The following is a 22,085-nucleotide window of genomic DNA, read 5'->3' as shown; positions in this document are numbered from 1 at the left end:
TAGCATGTTGTTAGCATGATTAGCATGTTATTACCATGTTGCTAGCATGATTAACAAGTTACTAGCATGTTGCTAACATGATTAGCATGTTGTTAGCTTGTTTCTAACATGATTAACATGTTACTAGCATGTTTCTAACATGATTAGCATGTTGCTAGCATGATTAGCAAGTTACTAGCATGTTGTTAACCTGCTTCCAGTATGATTAGCATGTAACTAGCATGTTGCTAACCTTGTTACCAAGTTACTAGCATGTTGTTAGCATGATTAACATGTTATTACCATGTTGCTAGCATGATTAACAAGTTACTAGCATGTTGCTTACATGATTAGCATGTTGTTAGCATGTTTCTAACATGATTAACATGTTACTAGCATGTTTCTAACATGATTAGCATGTTGCTAGCATGATTAGCAAGTTACTAGCATGTTACCAGCATGTTGTTAACCTGCTTCCAGTATGATTAGCATGTAACTAGCATGTTGCTAGCCTTGTTACCAAGTTACTAGCATGTTGTTAGCATGATTAGCATGTTATTACCATGTTGCTAGCATGATTAACAAGTTACTAGCATGTTGGTAGCATGATTATCATGTAACTAGCATGTTTCTAACATGATTAGCATGTTGCTAGCATGATTAGCAAGTTACTAGCATGTTACTAGCATGTTGTTAACCTGCTTCCAGTATGATCAGCATGTAACTAGCATGTTGCTAGCCTTGTTACCAAGTTACTAGCATGTTGCTAACACGATTAGCATGTTACTAGCATGTTGCTAGCATGATTTAGATAGATTAGAAATATTAGAAATATTAGAGTGGAAGCTTAAATGAGTGTAAATGGATTAGAAATAGTACATAGAAGGGAAGCTTGATTGAGCCTCAAGGGATTCTGGGAGTTTAGATTTGAATTTTGTCAGTTGGAGTTTGAATAGTGTTGCTCATGTGAACATTCCGTCAATGTAAGTCTATGGGATTTTTGGTGGTTTTGATGGTCCGGTTTATGAAAACCGTAAGCCGGATCAATTAGAAAAGATACAGCACACCGAGTCAGACCAGTCTGAAGGTCTGGGCCGAGTTTGGTGGTTCTAGCTTGAAAGCTCTAGGAGGAGGTAGATACCGAAATTTGGCTCAGAAGAAGAAGAATAATAATATTTTGAAATAGTAGATCAGTAAGTTGGCTTTCTCAAGCCAACGACAAATAAACAAAGCCTGACTCATGGAGAGTCATATGACACTGTCGGGTCACGTGATAAAATGACAAATAAAGTCGAGCACAGCAGCGTTTTATCCACTTCACCGGCTCCGGTTTTGAGCTGATATATTCACTTACACCGTGAAAATACGGTAAGTGCTTCGTCTTTATACTAACCTCATCCTGTTTTGTAATAAAACAAGTCTTTGTTTAGGGTACATTCCGGTCTTTCACCCGCTTCCGTCGGAAACAACAGTGAGAAACGTTACAGCAGATTAAAGTGATGTGGTTTCAGTTAAAGATCAAACGAAAACACACTTCCTTCGTTTCGTGTATTAACTGTTTGTTTAACGCATATTTAAGTTTTGCACGATTCCAAGACATTTGAGGCTATGAATGTGACAGTTTTTTAAAAATCTGATCAAATATTGACTGTTTTTTGTTATTCGCTGCCACAGGTTAGTCCACAACTGACTGTGTTTATTAAGACAGTGCTTATTTAATGTGTTCAATAATATTGCTTTTTAATCTTTTGTTACAGTGCACGAAAATCGTTCATGGGTTTGCATCTGATATTTTGAAGAGCATTAGTTTTGTGGATCAGCAGTGAAACACAATGGTGAGTGCTAGTTATTTTGTATATTGTGTTACAAGCCTGTAAAACAAACAACTGATGAAATCAAACAGGGCTTTTACCATGTTTTTACCAGTCTGAAGCCTTGTACATCAGCCAGGTTTGACCTCGATATGTCATGAGATTGTCTGCAGAGTTGAACGTTGTTGCATTGCTCAACAAGTCAACAAATTGGAGAATGTTCGTCTTTAAGAAACTCTTGTTCAAATGTTGTAATCTGTTTTTGTCTGTCGGTCAAGTGACACTCAGATGTGTGAAGTGTTTTGAAATAAATAAAGTGGAAGTTCACTTTTCACTATATTCTACCGGACACTCTTTGATCTTTATCTATCATAACTTTAGCTTTATCATAACTTGTTTTTTTGTATCTAATCAGCCCTGAATGTCTGAAGTTTTGTTACTATGCTGCTGTCTTTTGATAAAGACCGTAATGAAAACTGTGTCACAAACACAGAATCAAATGTTTTTCAGTTCACACCCGTTTCTTGTCTTTCAGGTACGCGCGGGTGTTGTAGTGTTATTATGTGTGTGTCTGAGTGTGTGTGCCGCTCTGATTTGTCCTGATGGAGGGATGTGTGAAGATGGAAACACCTGCTGTCTGACGCCGTCAGGAGGATACGGCTGCTGCCCGCTACCCAATGTAAGAGAGCTGCATTTATTTGATCAAAAATACTGTAAAAATATGAAATATTATTGCAATTTAAAATAATTGTTTTCTATTTGAATAGATTTTAAAATGTAATTTATTCTTGTGACGCAAAGCTGAATTTTCAGCATCATTACTCCAGTCTTCAGTGTCACATGATCCTTCAGAAATCATTGTAATATGCGGATTTGCTGTTCAAAAAACATATCTGTTTATCAGTATTAAAAACTGTTGTGCTGCTGCATATTTTTGTGGAAGTCATGGTACATTTTTTTCAGGATTCTTTATTAAATAGTTAAAAATAACAACACCATTTATTTATTTTTTTTGTAACATTAGAAGTGTCTTTACTGTCACTTCTGATCAATTATTGCATCCTTGCTATATAAGTGCTATTTAAAAAATTAAAAATGAAAAAAATATGAACTTTTGAACAGTGTAAATTCGCTAATAGAATGTGAATTTCTTTAAAATAATGTTTTACTTTGTTCCTTTGTATTACCTTTATTAATGAGTGCTTTATTAAAGGGATAGTTTTGCCAAATAGTTCAGGTTTTTCTGTGTTAACCCCAATAATGGAATAGTTCACCCAAAAATGTCCATTTGCTGAAAATACTCAGGCCAAACAAGATATAGATGAGTTTTTCATAATCAGAACCGATTTGGAGAAATTAAGCATCACATCACTTACCAATAGATCCTCTGCAGTGAATGGGTGCCGTCAAAATGAGAGTCCTAACGGAATGAGCGTCCAAACAGCTGATTAAAAACATCACAATAATCCACACCACCCCAGTCTATCAATTAACATCTTGTGAAGTCAAAATCTGTGTGTTTGTAAGAAACAAATCCATCAGTGAGACGTTTTGAACTTCAAACCATTGCTTCTAGCTAAAATATGAGTCTTCTGTCCATAATATTGCTTTTTACAGTGGAAAAAGTCGTTAAAACTGAATCAGGAAAGAAATATGCACAGATCAAGCACCTTTACTAGCCAAAACGGTTCTAAACAAGTGTGTTTGTGGATTTTGATGCAAGAAAACAACAGTGGATCCTCTGCAGTGAATGGGTGCCGTCAGAATGAGAGTCCAAACGACTGACAAAAACATCACAATATTTCACAAATAATCCACACCACCCCAGTCCATCAATTAACATCTTGTGAAGTGAAAATCTGTGTGTTTGTAAGAAACAAGTCCATCATTGAGACGTTTTTAACTTCAAACCATTGCTTCTAGCTAAAATATGAGTCTTCTGTCCATAATATTGCTTTTTACGGTGGAAAAAGTCGTTGAAACTGAATCAGGAGAGAAATATGCACAGATCAAGCACCGTTTACAAGCCAAAATGGTTCTAAACAAGTGTGTTCGTAGATTTTGATGCGAGAAAACAATAGGGGATCCCCTGCAGTGAATGGGTGCTGTCAGAATGAGCGTCCAAACAGCTGATAAAAACATCACAATAATCCATAAGTAATCCACACCACCCCAGTCCATCAATTAACATCTTGTGAAGTGAAAAGATTTGTGTTTGTAGAAAACATCTCAATCTATGAGACTTTTTTAACTTCAAACCATTGTTTCTGGCTAAAATTTGAGTCTACTATCCATAATATTGCTTTTTCCAGTAGAAAAAGTCATCTCATCTGAATCAGGAGAGAAATATGCACAGATCAACCACTGTTTACAAGCCAAAACAGTTCTAAACAAGTGTGTTTGTGGAGTTTGTTTGCTCAGAAGCAACAGTTTAAAGTTCTTGATGAATTTGTTTCGTACAAACACAGCTTTACTTTTCACAAGACATTAACTGATGGACTAGAGTCGTTTTCATTACTTGAGGATGATTGTGATGTGTTTATTAGCTGTTTGCACACTCATTCTGACGGCACCCATTCACTACAGAGGATCCACTGGTGAGCAAGTGATGCAATGCTGCATTTCTCCAAATTTGTTCTTATGAGCAAACAAACATCTCTACTTCTTGGATTCTCTGAGGGTGAGTACATTTTCATTCTTGGGTGAACTATTCCTTTAAGCACTGTAAACAATGTGCACATTCATATCAAGTGACTCTTGTTTGTGTGTGTATGTGTTTGCAGGCAGAATGTTGCTCCGATCACTTGCATTGCTGTTATCAGGGCACTCTGTGCGACCTGGTGCACTCCAAGTGTGTGAACAAGACGCACACTTTAGACTGGGTGGAAAAAGTTGCCACAAAGCCGGTAACACACATACCCGTGCAGCCACAAATCTAGATAAGTCTTGTGCAAACATTCAGCATGGAAATAAATTAATTTCCTTTCGTTTTTGATTTCTAGCATGCAGTAATTTGTCCAGATCAGGAGTCTGAGTGTCCCGATGACACCACCTGCTGCCAGATGCCTGATGGGAGCTGGGGCTGCTGTCCTATGAAAGATGTATAGCACCTGTTTCAACACATTTCTATTTTGTAATGTTGTTCCACATACATGGTAATGTGTGCATTTGTCTTTCTTTCTCCTTGTGTGTGTTTAGGCCGTGTGCTGTGAAGATAAGCAACATTGCTGTCCACAGGGAACTAAATGTGACCTTGAGCATTCAAAGTGTGTGTCGGCAACATATGGCCCCTCACCGCTCTGGAGGAAGTTCGCTGCCCGTCGTAGGAAACCATTAAAGAGGACAGCAGGTATGACAGTTTTGCTCTATGCTATATATATTTATATAAAGAAGAATCTTCTGCTCACCAAGCCTGCATTTATTAATTTCAAAGAACAGCAAAAACAGTCAAATTTTGAAATATTTTTACTATTTAAAGTAACTGCTTTCTATTTGAAAATATTTTTAAATGTAATTTATTCCTGTGATCAAAGCTGAATTTTCAGTGTCACATGATCCTTCAGAAATCATTGTAATATGCTGATTTGCTGTTCAAGAAATATTTTTTTTATTGTCAAATAAAATATTTTCTTCTTATTCTAATTTTATTATTATTAATATTTTAAAGAGATGAGTATTTTGTTTTTATTTATTTATTTATTTATTTTTTTTAAGATTCATTGAATAGAAAGATCCAAAGACCAGCATTTATCTGAAATAAAAAGCTTTTGTAACGTTACTTGGAGTCAGCACATATTATTTATATATATATATATATATATATATATATATATATATATATAATATAATATAATATAATATAATATAATATAAATATATATATATATATAATTTTTTTTTTTTTTTTTTTTTTTTTTTTTTTTTTATTTTGGGGAAAGATGTTATAGAAATTAATACATTTATTCAACAAGGATGCTTTAAATCAATTAAAAGTGATAATAAAGACATTTATAATGTTTCAAAAGATTTTATTTCAGATAAATTCCGTTCTTCTGAACTTTCTATTCATCAAAGAATCCTGAAAAAATTCTACTCAGCTGCTTTCAACATAATAATAATAATAATAAATATTTTTGAAGCATAAAATCAGAATATTAGAATAATTTCTGAAGGATCTTGTGAGTAATGATGCTAAAAATTCAGATTTGAAATCACAGGAATAAATTACATTTTAAAATATAATAAAATTGAAAGTATTTATTTTAAATGGCAAAAATCTTTCAAAATTGTACTATTTTTGCTGTATTTTAAATCAAATAAATGTAGGCTTGGTGAGCAGAAGAGACTTTAAAAAGCATTAAAAATCGTACTGTTCAAAAACTTTCGACTGGTGGTGTATATTGCATATTATCTTCCATATAGTTTGGGGTTAATGAGAGTCTCTTCTGCTCACCAAGGCTGCGTTTATTTGATTAAAAATACAGTAATGTTGTGAAATATTATTGCAATTTTAAAAGTACTGTGTTCTATTTAAATATATTTTAAAATGCCATTTATTCCTGCGACGCAAAGCTTAATTTTCAGCATCATTACTCCAGTCTTCAGTGTCACATGATCATTTAGAAATCATTCTAATATGTGGATTTGCTGTTGTATTTTATGTTGTGTTTATGTAATTGCAGTTGCTCCACCTAAAGACTCCGGTGATGTTGGAGATGGTAAGACACCAATAGTTTTTAGCCCTATTGTATGTATTATTTATTTGTATTCATTATTCATCAAGTGTCTTTGTTGAAACTGACACCGTTTCTGTATGTGTGTTTATGTGGTCAGTGATCTGTCCAGATGAGATTTCCACATGTCCGGATGATACAACGTGCTGTAAACTAGATACCGGAAGTTACGGGTGCTGCCCGATGCCAAATGTTTGTCTACATACATATTTAATCATTTTTCAGTAGGTTTGCATGTATTTTAACTTGGTGTAAGATTGAATTAACAAGCATAAATGTGTTTTTCTGTAGGCTGTGTGCTGTTCTGATCATTTGCACTGCTGCCCAGAGGCCACGACCTGTGATATTGTTCACAGTAAGTGTGTGTCGGCTGATGGCATCATGGTAAAAATGGCCACTAAGATCCCAGCCACTTCCCTGAAGCCTGAAGGTAAACGTCAGTTTATTTTATGTTTGTGAAATTAAAGTGCAAACTGTTTTGTGTCATGGCATCATTTGTGTGTGTTGAAATTTAGGGTTTGCTCTCTTTGTTTGATATAGAATATGCATCAGTCCGTCTTTTTATCGCATTTTCTGTCTGCAGAAAAACTGGTTCCCTGCAATGAAACCGTAGCATGTGAGAGTGGTACCACCTGCTGTAAAACGCAGAAAGGCACCTGGGCTTGCTGTCCTTTGCCAAAGGTAAGTTGTCAGCTTCATTTCAAGAAAACAAACTGTGAGATCAAATCTGCCATTTTTATTGGAGGAAAACATAAAATGGTGTTTTGAGTGATGTTGTACTCACCTTCAGGCGGTGTGTTGTGAGGACCACATCCACTGCTGTCCACAGGACACGGTGTGTAATGTTGCGGCGGGCAGCTGTGATGACCCTGCTGACCTTTCAGTGTCTGTACCTTGGGTGGCAAAGGTGCCCACCTTTGCAATAGCTCCATCCAGTGAGAAATGCGATGAGACATATGCGTGCCCTGATGGTTCCACCTGCTGCAGACTCTCATCTGGAAAATGGGGCTGCTGCCCACTGCCACAAGTAAATCATTTTTCTTTGTCTCATTTTAACATAAATGGTAAATGCTTAATGGTAAAAATGTATGTAAAAGTGTTATTTAATTTTTTATATAGATTTTTGTTGTTGTTGTTACATTTAACATATTTAATTTTTTATTTACTTTTAAAATAAACACATTTTATGGTTTGTTTGTGTTACATTTTACATATTTAATAATAATTGTTGTTGTTGTTGTTGTTGTTGTTTTTTTTCTTCTTTTTTAATTATTATTAATTTTTAAATATATAAATATTATATATGTTATTATTTTTTTTTTAATTATTATTATTTATTTATTTATTTATTTATTTTTACAAATAACTTTGTATTTTATTTGTTTTATTTTCTATTTGTTTAGTTTAGGTAACTTTTTTTTTTTTTTTTTTTTTTTTTTTTGTATTTATTTTTAAAATATACAATAAAATATTTTTATATTTTAATTTGTTTTATATTACATATTTTAAATTTAAATATAAAATATTTTTTAATTAGTTTGTTTTTTTTATTTAATTGTTTTCATATTTAATTAAATTGTATTTTTATGTTATCTATTCTTACATATTTTTAAAATAAATGTAAAATATTTTTATATATTTTATATTTGTTTATTTAATTGTCGTGTTTTTTTTTGTTTGTTTGTTTGTTTTTTTTTACATTGTATTTATTTTTTTATTTATTAGTTTTGAGTTGTTGTTTTTATTATTTTGTATTTATTTTTAAAATATACAAAAATAGTTTTTATATTTTAATGTTTGTTTTATTTTGCGTATTTAAAATGAAATATAAAATATATTTTAATTAGTTAGTTTGTTTTTTTTTTTATTTAATTGTTTTCATATTTAATTAAATTGTATTTTTGTTATCTATTCTTACATATTTTTAAAATATGTAAGAATAAAAAATTTGTTTATTTAATTGTCGTGTTTTTTTTTGTTTTTTTTACATTGTATTTATTTATTTTTTTATTTATTAGTTTTGAGTTGTTGTTTTTTTTATTTTGTATTTATTTTTAAAATATACAAAAATAGTTTTTATATTTTAATGTTTGTTTTATTTTGCGTATTTAAAATGAAATATAAAATATATTTTTATTAGCTTTTTTTTAATTTTGGATTCATTTTATTTTTTATTTTATTGTTTTATTTTTCATATATTTACATATTTTTAAAATAAATTTAAAATATTAATTTTTATATATTTATTTGTTTATTTTATTGTCATTTGTTTTTTATATTTATTTGAAATGTATTTTATTGTTTTGGTTTTGTTTTTTTAATATATAGTATAATACAAATTTTTTTTTTTTTTTTAATGTATATTATATCTGTTTATTTTATATTTATTTAATTTATTATACTTTAATTGTACTTCTATTTATTTTAACTTCTAGGCAGTGTGTTGTGAGGATCATCTCCATTGTTGTCCCCACGATACCGTGTGTAATCTGGCCGCCAGCACTTGTGACAGTACCAGCGATCAGGGTCCCCGTTTTTCTGTGCCTTTGGTAAAGAAAATCCCTGCCATGACCCTGGCATCACAGAGCCAAAACTGTGATGAGACATCATTGTGTCCAGCAGGAACAACCTGCTGTAGACTCACCTCAGGATCATGGGCGTGCTGTCCTATGCCACAGGTACAAACACATTTAGCAACATTTAGGTTTTAGGCCTAGAGCATTATAACACAGGTGTGCATGCATGCTTGCACTTGTAATGGCACAAAATGCATGAATTCAGAGTTGTAAATTGCTGCCTTTGTGGGTAATTGAATATTGCAGGCCGTGTGCTGTGCCGATCAGGAGCACTGCTGTCCGCAGGGATACAAGTGTGACTTGACTCACAATACCTGTGTACGTCCTGGCCTTCCCAGCATGCCCTTGTTCAGGAAGCAGTCTGCTCTAAAGCTATCTGATGATCATGCTCCAGTGGACAGAAACATGTGTGACGACAAAACCAGCTGTCCAGAAGACGACACATGCTGCTTCATGAACAACCTCGGCAAGTGGGGCTGCTGTCCGCTGCCAAAGGTCAGACGTGTACATTTTATGGTGTATATAATATTAAACCATTCAGTCATTCACTATAATATAATGTATATTCCACACGTGAGCCTTAAATGATCGCAAATGAGTCAGATGCAGTTATAGATACTACAGTGTTTTATTTTATTTGTTTTATATTATGGCTGTTAGTTATTTGGGGCATTTATTTGTAATTTTAAGGTTATGCTTTCAGTTATTTAATTTATTTTAATAATTTAATTTAATTTGCTACTCCTATATGTTAATAGTTATTTTATTTATTTTTATAATTTGTCTATTTTATTTATTTATAGATATATATTTTGTTTAATTTGGTTATTTTATTTGTTTTATTTATTTTACTTGGATACTTCATTTTTATTATTTTATAGTTATTAGTTATTTTGTTTAGTTTTTAAATTTAATTGAATAGTTTTTTTAGTTATTAAATTTAGTTGTTTAAAGCAGTGTTTAATTTTGTTATGCTTATTTAGTTATTTTATGGTTATTTTATGGTTATTTTAGTAGTTTTATTTTTTTAGATATTTAATTTTTATTATTTTAGTTATTATTCAGATATTTATGTATTTATTTGAGTAGTTTATTTAAATGTAATTTAGTTATTTAAAATAGTATTCATTTAATTATTTTAGTCATTTTATTTTTACTTTTGTTTTAATAGTTATTAGTAGTTTTTTTTTTTTTTTTTTTTTTTTTTTTTTAGCTGTTTGACTAGTTTTAGTTATTTAAATTTAGTTATTTAAAGTAGTATTGTTTAATTTTGTTACATTTTAGTCATTTTGTTGTTTTGTGGTTATTAGTTATTTTTAGTAGTTGTATGTATTTTTAGATATTTCATTTTATTTTATAGTCATTTAATTAAATAGTTTATTTAAATGTAGTTATTTTAGGTAGTATTGTGTAATTTTTTTTTTTTTTACATTTTAGTTATTTTGTAGTTATTTTGTATGGTTATGTTTATATTATTTTTATGTTTAGATTTTTTTTTTTTTTTAATTTTATAGTTATTTTTTTTTATATTTTTTTTAATTGAGTATTTTTAGTTATTTAAATGTAGTTATTTAAAGTAATATTAATTTTATTTATTTAGTTATTTAAAGTTATTAGTTGTTTTTAGTTATAATTTATTATTTTCTTTAGACGTTTATGGTTGTTTGTTTTTAATTAGTCATTTAAATTTAGTTATTTAAAGTGGCATTAATTATTTATCTTTTTTTTAATACTTTTATTTTATGGTTTGAAATCATTTTTATTTTGCATTTTAATTGAAGATGTTAGATGCTAATTGAAACACGTTTACGTAGAAAACAATAATAGGCAAGGTATATAGTACTGTAATATGAATGTAATTCTCACACTATATCATCTCCTCTCTTTTAAGGCGGTGTGTTGTAAGAATGGCAATCACTGCTGTCCTAAAGGCTACACGTGTAATGAGAAGAAAACGTCCTGCACTAAAGCTTACCACGAGATCCCCTGGTACACTAAACAAGAGGCCAAGGTCGTGAAGGGGTCAGAGGTGCAGCTCGGACATGAAGATGTGAAGTGCGACTCGACGACCAGTTGTGCGGCTGGTTCTACCTGTTGTCAATTACCCACAGGGCAGTGGGGCTGTTGCCCTCTTGTCAAAGTAAATCTTTGAATCTTTTGTTGATGTTTTTCTCTCGGACTTTGAATTTGCTTTGAGCATCTCAGGGTTTGTTTTCATGTGTTTTGCATGTGTTTTCTCTCCGCAGGCGGTGTGTTGTGAGGATCACGAGCACTGCTGTCCACAGGGCTACACCTGCGACCTCGAATTCGGGACCTGTGTTAAAGCGTCCGGTTTGCACAGTGTTCCTCTGACGCAGTTACAAACACAAACTGACAGGCGTTCAGAAGAGGAGGTGCTGTGTGACGCGTCCACACGCTGCTCAAACACACAAAGCTGCTGTAGACTGTCAGACTCCACATGGGCCTGCTGTCCTTATAAAGAGGTAAGAAAAATCAGGACTGACACATATTCACATAGAAATACTGTATGTAGGGCTGATAATAGAATTCTATGATTATTTTTCTAGGATGACTGATATTATTAGTCGTGGAAGCATCACGGTCACTGTTACTTTGTTGTTTGTTTGTGTACTGAAATTTTATTTATAGTTTACATTTTATTTGCTTAAACTGAATTAATATTCACTTTATATTTATCTATATTTCAGTTATTTTTATTTTGTTTACTAAAATAATGTTTTATTTATGTATTTATATTTGTTTTGGTTATCTTTTTCATTTATTTAATGAAATTACTTTTTTTTTTTTTTTTTTTTTTTTTTTTAAGTGTATTTATTATTGTTTTTAATTATATTATTAGCCTGTTTGTTTACTGAATTGACATTTATATTATGCATTTATTTGTTTTTATTTTATTGTTCACTAAATATTTATCTAATCATTTGTTTATTCATTATTTTTCATTATCTATTTGTGATTACTGAATTAACAGTTAGTTTATTTTTCATTTGTTGTTTACAAAAGTAACATTTTATTTGAACTTTGTTTATAGTTAACATTTTATTTGTTTACAGAAGTTAATGTTTATTATAGTTATTTGTATTTAGTTTATAAAATAACATTTAGCTATATATTTTTGTTTTAGTTATACTTTTCATTTATTTTTAAAATAAAATTACTGGTTATTCATTTAGTGTATTTATTATTGTTTTTATTTATGTTATTAGTTATGTTTTTTTTTCATGTTTATGGAATTAACATTTATTTTATGCATTAAGTTGTTTTTATATTTATTTATTTTATTGTGTTTACAAAAATGTTTGTTTATTAATTTATTGTTTGAATAACAGTTATTTTCTGTTCGTGTCTACTAAATTAACACTTACATAATTATTCATTTGTTAAGTTTCCAAAAGTAAATATTTATTTATTTATAGCTAACGTTTATTTGCTTACTGAAATTGTTTGTTGTAGATTTATAGACTTGGTTTTATTTATTTTGTTTACTGAAATAACATTTTGTTTTATATTTATAGTATATATTTTTATATATAATATGTGTGTGTGTGTGTGTGTGTGTAAAATTTGTTTTCATTATTTTTTTTATTTATTGTTTATTGAAATTACTGGTTATTTGTTTAGTATACTTATTTTTGTTTCTATTTAATAATATTAGTTAACTTTTTTCCTGTTTGTTTACTGAATTAACATTTCTGAAATGTTTATTTATTAATTTATTATTGTTTTGATTTATTTAGCTTATTTTAGTTAATCTGTTTGTGTTTACTGATTTAATTTACTTTTCATTTGCTGATTACAAAACAGAATCTTTATTTACTGAGCTTATTTGTTTGTTTAATGAATTTTACATTTGTTTTTGTTCACAAAAATGTATTTTGTTATTTAAATTTTTTTGTGTTCCTACTGATTTTTTTTTTTTTTTTTTACTATTATTATTTTGGTAATTATCATGTATTGTGTTTGCTAAATATTAAATCTATTTTACATTTATTTTTACAGTACATTACATAAACTCATAAAGTGAAATCATTACTACCAATAGCAATCTTCACTTAAACACTAAACCAGTTGTTTCTCATTTACAGGCGGTCTGCTGTGAAGACATGAAGCACTGTTGCCCCATGGGATACAAATGTGACCCACAAGTCCAAGGTTGCACTAAAGCCTCCACATCCACGTGGTGGGAGAATTCACTTTAAATGACAAACCACAGACTGACACCACTGAACCACGTCATAACACAAATACACACACTCGCTAAATATTGCATAAAGTTTCAGACAAGGGACTATGCATCTAGCTTTTTTTTAATAAATATTTCGTTTTTACTGGAATTTAAAAACATACCAAGCCTTATATTTAGCCAGGATACACTGAAAGACTTATTGGTTTTTGATTTAAATAAGTTTGTTAAAAAGAAACCAGGGCACATTTTAAAAAGGCTGAAGTTCTGAGTGATTCCCAGTTGCTTAAAAATAAAGAGTAGAAGACATTGAAATGAAAATTAGAAGCTAAATGACCCATTATAATGGCATAAATGTTAGTATGATGCTGATTTGATGTATTTTGAGTATGCAAGAAAAGCTACCGAGATTATAAAAAAAAAGTTTTTTTATTTTTTATTTTTTCCCCAACTCTAAATCTAATTGGGAAAATATATAGAAAATCTATTAGTAGCTCCAAATGCAGTCGGCTCTTGACATTAATGAATGTCGCCAACCATTTAACCCTATAATTTACGTAGAGGCTGTTGCATGTAGGGTTAATTCAACTTTTGTTTGCTTATTTTAAAATTTTGAATTGTTCCGAGGTGTTTGTGTGCATTTTTAAGAATCGTTTGAATAACTGAAAGTGTTTAAATTCAAATTCAAATGTTATTCTGAACATTCACTATAGCTGCTTTAGTGTTTTGTGTGTTTTTATTAGATTTTTTGTTTATCTGAAGGGTGAAATGAATCTTGTGACAGTATGAGAGTTGATTCTTTTTAGTTTTTTCCTGTTATTTGTTGAAGTGCATTTGTTGTTTGGTTTTTGGTTCATAATTATGCCGGAAAAAACACTGAAATTAAATACTTTTCAAATAGATGTCATGTTGACTCATTCATGTCTCATCGGACTGTTTTGATAAACTCTGTCTGGTTTCCATAGCACATGTTGGCTGATCCATGTTTGCAGTGGCATTGAATTTTTACAGCTACTGATGAAAAAATACTCTCTAAATCTATTAAATGAATAAAAAAGAGGTAAAAATCTAAAATATGCAGACGTTCGGTCTGTTTGTCTTTTAAGAAAGCATGTAAATGCATTTGACCAATCAGCACGGCTGACACAGATATTCCAGATGGCTCCTGCTTGATGGAATCGTGTTTCACGGCTCTCCGTCTGTGTGTTTGAGTCGCACTCACGCAGACCGGCTAAAATACTCGTACCGTTCAGCTGAAGCCACACACAAGCTTAAAATATCTACGTCGGCTGAGGAAGAAAACAAGATCGCTTTGGAAAAGTTTGCAGATTTCTAGAAGCCCGTCTTGGCTGTTTCTTCTGGTATGTTGACATTTTGTGTGTCACAACTTATACACCTGACCGGAACAACTTAAGTACACCGGTGTAAGCTGAACTAAAGCGAGTGGGTTTGTAAAAATAGGTTTAAAGGTTTGTAAAAATAGATAGCAGCTAAATACAAATGTATGCGTGATGTTATACGACCATTCAAAAGTTTGGGGTTGATTCCTTATGCTCACCTATGCTGTGTATATGATTACAAAATATAGAAAAAACTGTAAAATTGTGAAATAATATTATAGTTTAAAATGTCTTGTTTCTGTTTGGATATCTTTTAAAATATAATTTATTCCTGAGGTGGAAAGATGAATTTTTAGCATCATTACTTAAGTCCTCAGTGTCACATGGTTCTTTTTTTGATGAACAGAAAGTTTAAAAAAATAGAATTTATTTGAAATCAAAATCTTTTGTAACATTATAAATATTATAAATATTACTGACACTTTTAATCACTTTAATGCATCCTTGCTGAATAAAAGTATTCATTTAAATAAAAAAAAATGTTTTTTAATATTATTAATATATTTATTACTTAAAAATAGTTTTTTAATAATTTATTATAATAAATTGAATATAAATATTAAATAAATAAATATTTATATAAATTCAGTATATTGTCCTTTTAGTTTTAAGGTTTAGTAATTATATATATATATATATATATTTATTAGTATTTTATTTTTAGAATTTAATATATTTTTAATATCCTATGTAGCTTAATTTTTATTTCAGCTGTAGTTATCAAAATTATTCAAAATTATTTTTTGTCATATTTGATCAGTTTAAGTCATTCTTGCTGAATAAAAAATTTCTCACACTAAAATAAATACATTAAATAAAACAATAAAATATAATATAAAATAAAAAAAATATTATTATAATAATTCATTTTTAATAAATATTTTTACTAATTGTGTGCTGGTGTCATTTTTATTTAACAATATATAATATTTATATAACATTAATATAATATCAGTTATTATTTAGAATTAGTATTTTATTTTTAATATTTAATACATTTTTAAATTCCTATTAAGCTTAATTTTTATTTCAGTTGTAGTTATCCAAATTTAGTTCATAATTACTTTTGTCACTTTTGATCAATTTAAGTAATTCCTGCTGAATAAAAATATTAATTTATCACACACACATGAAAAATTACAAATAAATAATAAAGTTAAATAATAATAATAATAATAATAATAATATAAAATAAATGTACTATTATAGTAGTTATTTAATGAATTCAGTATACTGTTATTTTAGTTTTAGGTTTTAGTAATTATGTACTGTTGTCATTTTTATTTAATAATATATAACATTTATATAACATTAATATAATATTATTCATTATTTTGAATTAGTATTTTATTTTTAGTATTTAATACGTTTATTATATATATATATATAAAATAAAAATAAAATAAAACAAATAAAATTACAAATTAAATCAATTTAAAAAAATTCTATTTAGCTTAATTTTTATTTCAGTTGTAGTTCAAATCAAAATTTAGTTCAGAAATTAATAAAACATCAATTTCTCCCACAAAAAAATTGAAAAAATAAAATAAAAAATAAATACTGTTGTCAATTTTATTTAATCATATATAATATTTTTATAATATTAATATATTATTTATTATTTAGAATTAGTTTTTTTTTTAGTATTTAAGATTTTAAAATACTATTTAGTTTAGTTTTATTCCAGTTATCAAAATTTAAATGAAAAAATAAAATAATAAAATAAAATGAAAGTCTTACTGACCCCAAACTTTTGTGTGAATTGTTGCATAACTACCCTGAGTGTGTTGACTAGGTGTGAATGCTGTATGTAATGAAGGCACTCTGAGCATGTGTGATTATATTTAGATATTGAAGGAGCTCAATCACTGTCTGAAAGTTTAACTACAGCAAACACTCGGTGGAAATCAAAGTTCAAGACGGCAGAGGTAAAGAGGCCGACAAAAATGGCAAGAATGCCGGACTCTGATAAACGATCCGGTGTGAGAAAGTGCGAAAGGGAGCGACGGGACAGCTGAGGGGAAGCGGGAGACATGCAGCATCAAACGTGCCAAAATGTCACTGCTATTAATACACCTCAGCAACTGCTCTCCAATCAACACACAGTGTGTGTGTACAGCAGGAAGTGTGAGGAAAATCATGGCTTCAAGTTTCTCCCACCTAAAAAGCTTGGTAACTGCCCCAGTTATGTTACTGAGCTGCGTTTCTGTTGATGTTTTTCAGTTGAGAGGGCGGAGGAATGGCCATACCGACCATGTCTGACTCCAGCAGGCTTACTGAGGTGTCCGCACTGGCTTATCTGGATGAAGGGACCTCAGCGTCAGACACCGAGTGTGGAGACGAGCCTGAGCTCCAGCCAAGAGCTTTGGGGGAACCTCAGCCAGTGGCTGCAGAAGACACTGGAATATCAGACGTCACGTCGAGGGGTGAGAGAGGGTTAATGGGTTCAAGAGAGGATGCCAATCACTTTTTAGATGGTAATGGATCTGGAGTCTTAGAAATGAAGGCTCTTCAGTGGTTCTTGGCAGGATCGTCCTGCCAAGAATCAATCAGAAGAACTTTGGAGATTAAAAAAAGTTCTTGATGATTATATGTTTGTCAGATCAGGAAATGAAGTAAAACTTTAAATATTCAAAACAGAATTTTGGAATTTAAAAGTTCTACTTAAATGGAACTACATACCAGATATTTTTAAGATATTTTCTTTACAACAATGTACAGTTTATTTGTTTTTGTCTGTGCTGTTTTATATGCAGTATTGTCTATGCAGTATTGTTTATATACTTACATCGTTTTTATTTTAGTTTTTATTTTAATTTAGTTTACATTTTAGTAATTTTGTTTTGTGATTTTATCATTTTTAGTAATGTTTTTTATATTTCTAATGAACTTTTAGTAATTTTAGTTTTTTTTAATTAATTCTTGTTTTTCACTATGTAAAATTATTTAAAATATTTAAAAAATAAAACCTTTTGTTTTAGTAATATTAGAATTTAAATGTAATCATTTAAATTTTAGTAATTTTATGTACTTTGTAATTTTTAATTAGTTCTTGTTTTTTTAATATTTTTATTTAGCATTTATATTTTTATTTCACCTTTTAGTAATATTAGTACTTCATAAATGTATTTATACATCAACAAATTAAAGTTATGTTCATTTAATATTTTTTATTTGTTTTTTTATCATTTAAATTTTAGTAATTCGTTTTGTGCTTTTATAATTTTATATACTTCAAAAAAATTATAAACTTAATAAATTAAACTTATTTTATAAAAAGTTATAAATAGTATAGTTCATTTTATTTCACTGTTTTAGTAATAGTACTTTATGAATGTATACATTTAAAAACAAATTATCCTTATTTTATAAGTTTGTTATATTTTTAGTTTTATTTTAATTTTAATTTCAGCAATTTTGTTTTGTGCTTTATTATTTTTATTAGTTATTGTTGTTTAATATTTCTAATTAACTTTTTGTTTTAGTAATATCAGAATATAATTTAAATTTAAATTTTAGTAATTTTATGTACTTTGTAATTTTTTATTAATTCTTGTTTTTTAATATTTTTATTTATTTTTATATATTCCACTTTTTAGTAATATTAGTACTTCATAGACTTATTTATACATTAAAAATCAACAAATTAAAGTTACCTTTATTTAATATTTATTTATTTATTTTTTTAATAATTTTAATTTATATACTTCAAAAATTAGTTTATATAAATTAAACTTATTTTTACAAAAAGTGTATCATTTTTATTTTTATACTTCATTTTATTTTACAGTTCATATTTTTAGTTTTATTTTAATTTCAGTAATTTTGTTTTGTGCTTTATTATTTTTATTAGTTGTTGTTTAAAATTTCTAATTAACTTTTTGTTTTAGTAATATTAGAATTTAAATTTTCAGAATTTAAATTTAAGTAATTTTGTATGCACTTTGTATGTAATTTTTAATTAGTTCTTGTTTTTTTAATATTTTTATTTAACATCTATACTTCATACACTTATTTATACATTTAAAAACAACAAATTCAACTTATTCTATAAGTTTGTTATAATATATAAGTATTTCTATTTAGCTTTAATTTACAATTTTTCAGTTTTAATTTAATTTAACTTTTAAAAAAATTATATTATTTTTATTTTAGTTCAGCTTTGTTTCAGTTAACAAAAACAATTTTTTAAAATGTTTTATTTTTTTAAACGCTGAGAGAATGTGCATTATTTTAGATTTTATGTTTATGTGTTAATATTTCTATATTTTAATTGATGTTACATGTATTTTCAGGCAAGGAATATCAGACATCTGACTTCACAAATATAGAAGACAACAACATCCTGTCATGCATCGACAATAGGTTTGCACAATGTGATTCTTTTAATTTCCATCTATTTAAATAAATGTATTTTGATCCATTTAACTCCTTTGGTAATTCATAGATCAGACGCATCGTTCCCTTCAAGCACGAGAGAGAAGAAACCAACAGCTTGCTGCCTCAGAAAACACAGGAAACACCGAACTGAGTTTAAAGACATGAAGAAAACGAGGGAGACGTGTAAAAAAGACAGAGCAAGAATAAGAAGAAACGCTCTAGTCGGCTCCTCAAGATGCTCCAAACCAAGCTTTGAAGATCAAAACAAGTCGTCCACGACTCCAGAGCGCTTGTCCAAACCTCAACAGGTCACTGCAGATCTCCATCAGGATGTTGGCGTTTCCCGTCTTTGCCTTCACAAGCTCGAAGTCGACTTTCCTTCAACCTTTGAGTCTCACAGTTTGATATCTGACAGTTTGGAGCCAAAGTTCAACTCAGAGTTTGCGTATATTTACGCCGAGAGCATCAAAGGATGCGACTCCACTTGTTGCACCTCTCCAGGAGACTTCAATACCCACAATCCCCTTGTCAGAAGCCCTGAACGAGACCCCGAATCTGTCTTTGATGGAGAATCTGAAGACTCAGATTGGGATTTATACATGTCTGCTTGCAGTATAGCAGCTACGGCAGGTTCCCGGTTAAGCGCTGACCGATTTGGCTCTTTACTTTTTGACTCGAGCTGTATTTATACGGAATGGGAAAGAAGAGCCGGCAGTACACAAACCGTGCAGGGATACAGTCCAGCCGAAGCGGAATGTGGTTCAGCAGCGTCATCGGGCTCTGAGAGTTCATGTTACACCGCCGATCGTGACTCTTACTGTACCACAGACAGACAAACTAGCAGCTCGGAGTCAGACAGCTGCCGTTCAGAGTCTCACGCTGATATAAAATGCCCTGAAGTGTTTTTCCCAGGTCGTTTTGACTCCTGTGATGCCGTTGAAGACGTCTGCCGAGACGCAGAGAGCCCTTCCGAGTGTTTTTGCTCCAGACGCGAGACAGGTGAACTGTGGGGCGTCGTGACTCAAATGAACAGACGGCATTTCTCTGAATGTTTCTGTGAGATGATTAAAGAAGTGACGAGGGAGAAAGACGTGGAGAAAATGAATGTGAATGAAGGGTTTCTGTTTCATCCTAAACAGGTGTGTGACTGAAGTCACTAATGATTGACAATAGACAAGATATCATATATATGATATTGGATATTTAATTGTTCATGCTTATTGGCCATATTTTTTCCTTTTTTTCATTTAGATGCTTGCTTAATCTTTATTAATTAATTTAATTTAAAATGTACTTAATTTATACATTATAGCATTAAAGCTGATCTGTTTTTAGATTTTTTTTTTTTTAAGTTTTTAATGTTTTGTTCTTAATTTACACGACCCATACAGCAAAACATATATTTTCAGATATGTAGTGTTTCAAATTATGCAAAAAAAATATAGTGCTAATATATATATTTATATATATTATTTATATACATTTAAACATGTATGTTAATAAACTTTTATTTTTATATTTCAGCTTTAATTTTAATTTTAGAAATTTTATATACTTTTGTCATTTATATTAGTTCTTGTTTTTAAAATATTTTATTTAGCTATAATTTGTTTTTATTTCACTGTTTAAGTAATATTAGTACTTCCAAAACGTCTTAAAAACAACAAATTAAACTTATTTTATAAGTTTGTTATATTTTAATTTTAATTTTAGTCATTTTAGTTTTTTGTTTTATTATTTTCCTATTTACCTTTAATTTATTATTATAAGTTTATTTTATGTTTTTTAATTTTAGATTTCAGTTTTTGTTTAGATTTTTGTTTACATTTAATATTTTTTCTAGTTCTTGTTTTTTTTTATATTTTTATTTAGACATACTTTATTTTATTTCACTGTTTAAGTAAATTTTAGTTATTTTGTTTATGTGCTAAATTTTTAGCTTTTATTCTATATTTCTATTTAGCTTTAATTTATATTTATTTTGCTGTTTAAGTAATATTAATACTTCAGAAACTTACTTATAAATTTAAAAACAACTAATTAAACATATTATAAGTTTGTTATATTTGTTATATTTTCATATTTATATTTTAATTTTAGTAATTTTGCTATGTGCTTAATTTCTATTTTTTTTAAATAATTTTTTTTTAATTATTTATTTTTATTTTAATTTTTCTATGATAATTTTATTTCTTGAAAAATGTAAACCTATTTATAAACTTAATTATAAACTTAAAAGACAACTTATTTTCAGTTACGTTTTTTTTATTATATTTGGCTTTATTTTTATTTCACCTTTTGTATAGTAATTTTAGTATTTAAAAGTGTAAACCTATTTATAAACGTAATTATAAACTTAAAAAAAAACTTTTTTAAGTTAGTTGCTAAGACAACATTTCTAAATTTTAGAAATGTTTAGATTTGTAGTATATTTATTTAATTTTGTAAATGAAAAAATACTTTCAATTTAAAAAGCTGCACTGTTTACAGCATGTATTTAGCGTATGTTTGAAATATATTTTTAATTTTAATATAAACTTTTAAAGAATGTAATATACTTTTATTGATTGTTTATTTAATTACTTATCCATAACATAAATATTTTATTATTGGTGTTCCTCACTCTGTGACCAAGTTTTTACAAAATTACAAAAAAAAAAATTGTATTGCCTATATTTTCAATAAACTCATAATTTACCACAGTTTTCATGGTGCACATCATTTCTTAGTTCCTCCAGGTGAAGAACTCAGAATATCGAGAGGGTCGTGAATATTCATTTCTCCGTCACATTCAAAACGGCTCGTATGGAGACGTCTTCAGCATTCGGGACAAACAAACAGGATTCACATGTGCCGCCAAAAAAGGTGAATATCCATTTCTTATCCATCTACATATCTCTGCATGCATATCTCTGAATATTCTTGCATGCAAAGTTGCTGAATGAAACCTTATGACTCTGATGATTTCCTAACTGATCCAATGCATTGGTCTCTTGTGAAGA

At 29.2% G+C, this 22,085-nt stretch overlaps 2 protein-coding genes across 2 annotated transcripts; both read left to right on the top strand.

Annotated features, from left to right (window-relative positions):
- Positions 1 to 1,193: 1,193 nt before the first annotated feature.
- On the top strand, positions 1,194 to 14,205 carry grnb (granulin b). The gene is made up of 16 exons (XM_051098605.1): positions 1,194 to 1,347; positions 1,737 to 1,814; positions 2,326 to 2,469; positions 4,574 to 4,696; positions 4,793 to 4,891; positions 4,989 to 5,139; positions 6,473 to 6,508; positions 6,624 to 6,715; positions 6,815 to 6,953; positions 7,107 to 7,204; positions 7,314 to 7,550; positions 8,959 to 9,201; positions 9,346 to 9,594; positions 10,991 to 11,239; positions 11,346 to 11,582; positions 13,206 to 14,205. The coding sequence occupies exons 2-16, from the start codon at positions 1,812 to 1,814 to the stop codon at positions 13,317 to 13,319; spliced, it is 2,214 nt and encodes a 737-aa protein (XP_050954562.1). The 5' UTR covers positions 1,194 to 1,347; positions 1,737 to 1,811; the 3' UTR covers positions 13,320 to 14,205.
- A 2,359-nt stretch (positions 14,206 to 16,564) lies between these two features.
- On the top strand, positions 16,565 to 22,028 carry LOC127156135 (uncharacterized). Its single transcript, XM_051098870.1, has 6 exons — positions 16,565 to 16,830; positions 16,927 to 17,129; positions 18,999 to 19,068; positions 19,151 to 20,222; positions 21,813 to 21,948; positions 22,018 to 22,028. The coding sequence occupies exons 2-6, from the start codon at positions 16,943 to 16,945 to the stop codon at positions 22,026 to 22,028; spliced, it is 1,476 nt and encodes a 491-aa protein (XP_050954827.1). The 5' UTR covers positions 16,565 to 16,830; positions 16,927 to 16,942.
- The last annotated feature ends 57 nt before the right edge of the window (positions 22,029 to 22,085 follow it).

The sequence above is a fragment of the Labeo rohita genome, chromosome 24, assembly GCF_022985175.1.
Source record: "Labeo rohita strain BAU-BD-2019 chromosome 24, IGBB_LRoh.1.0, whole genome shotgun sequence".
Taxonomy (NCBI): Eukaryota; Metazoa; Chordata; class Actinopteri; order Cypriniformes; family Cyprinidae; genus Labeo; species Labeo rohita.
This window is presented reverse-complemented; position numbering and strand designations above follow the sequence as displayed.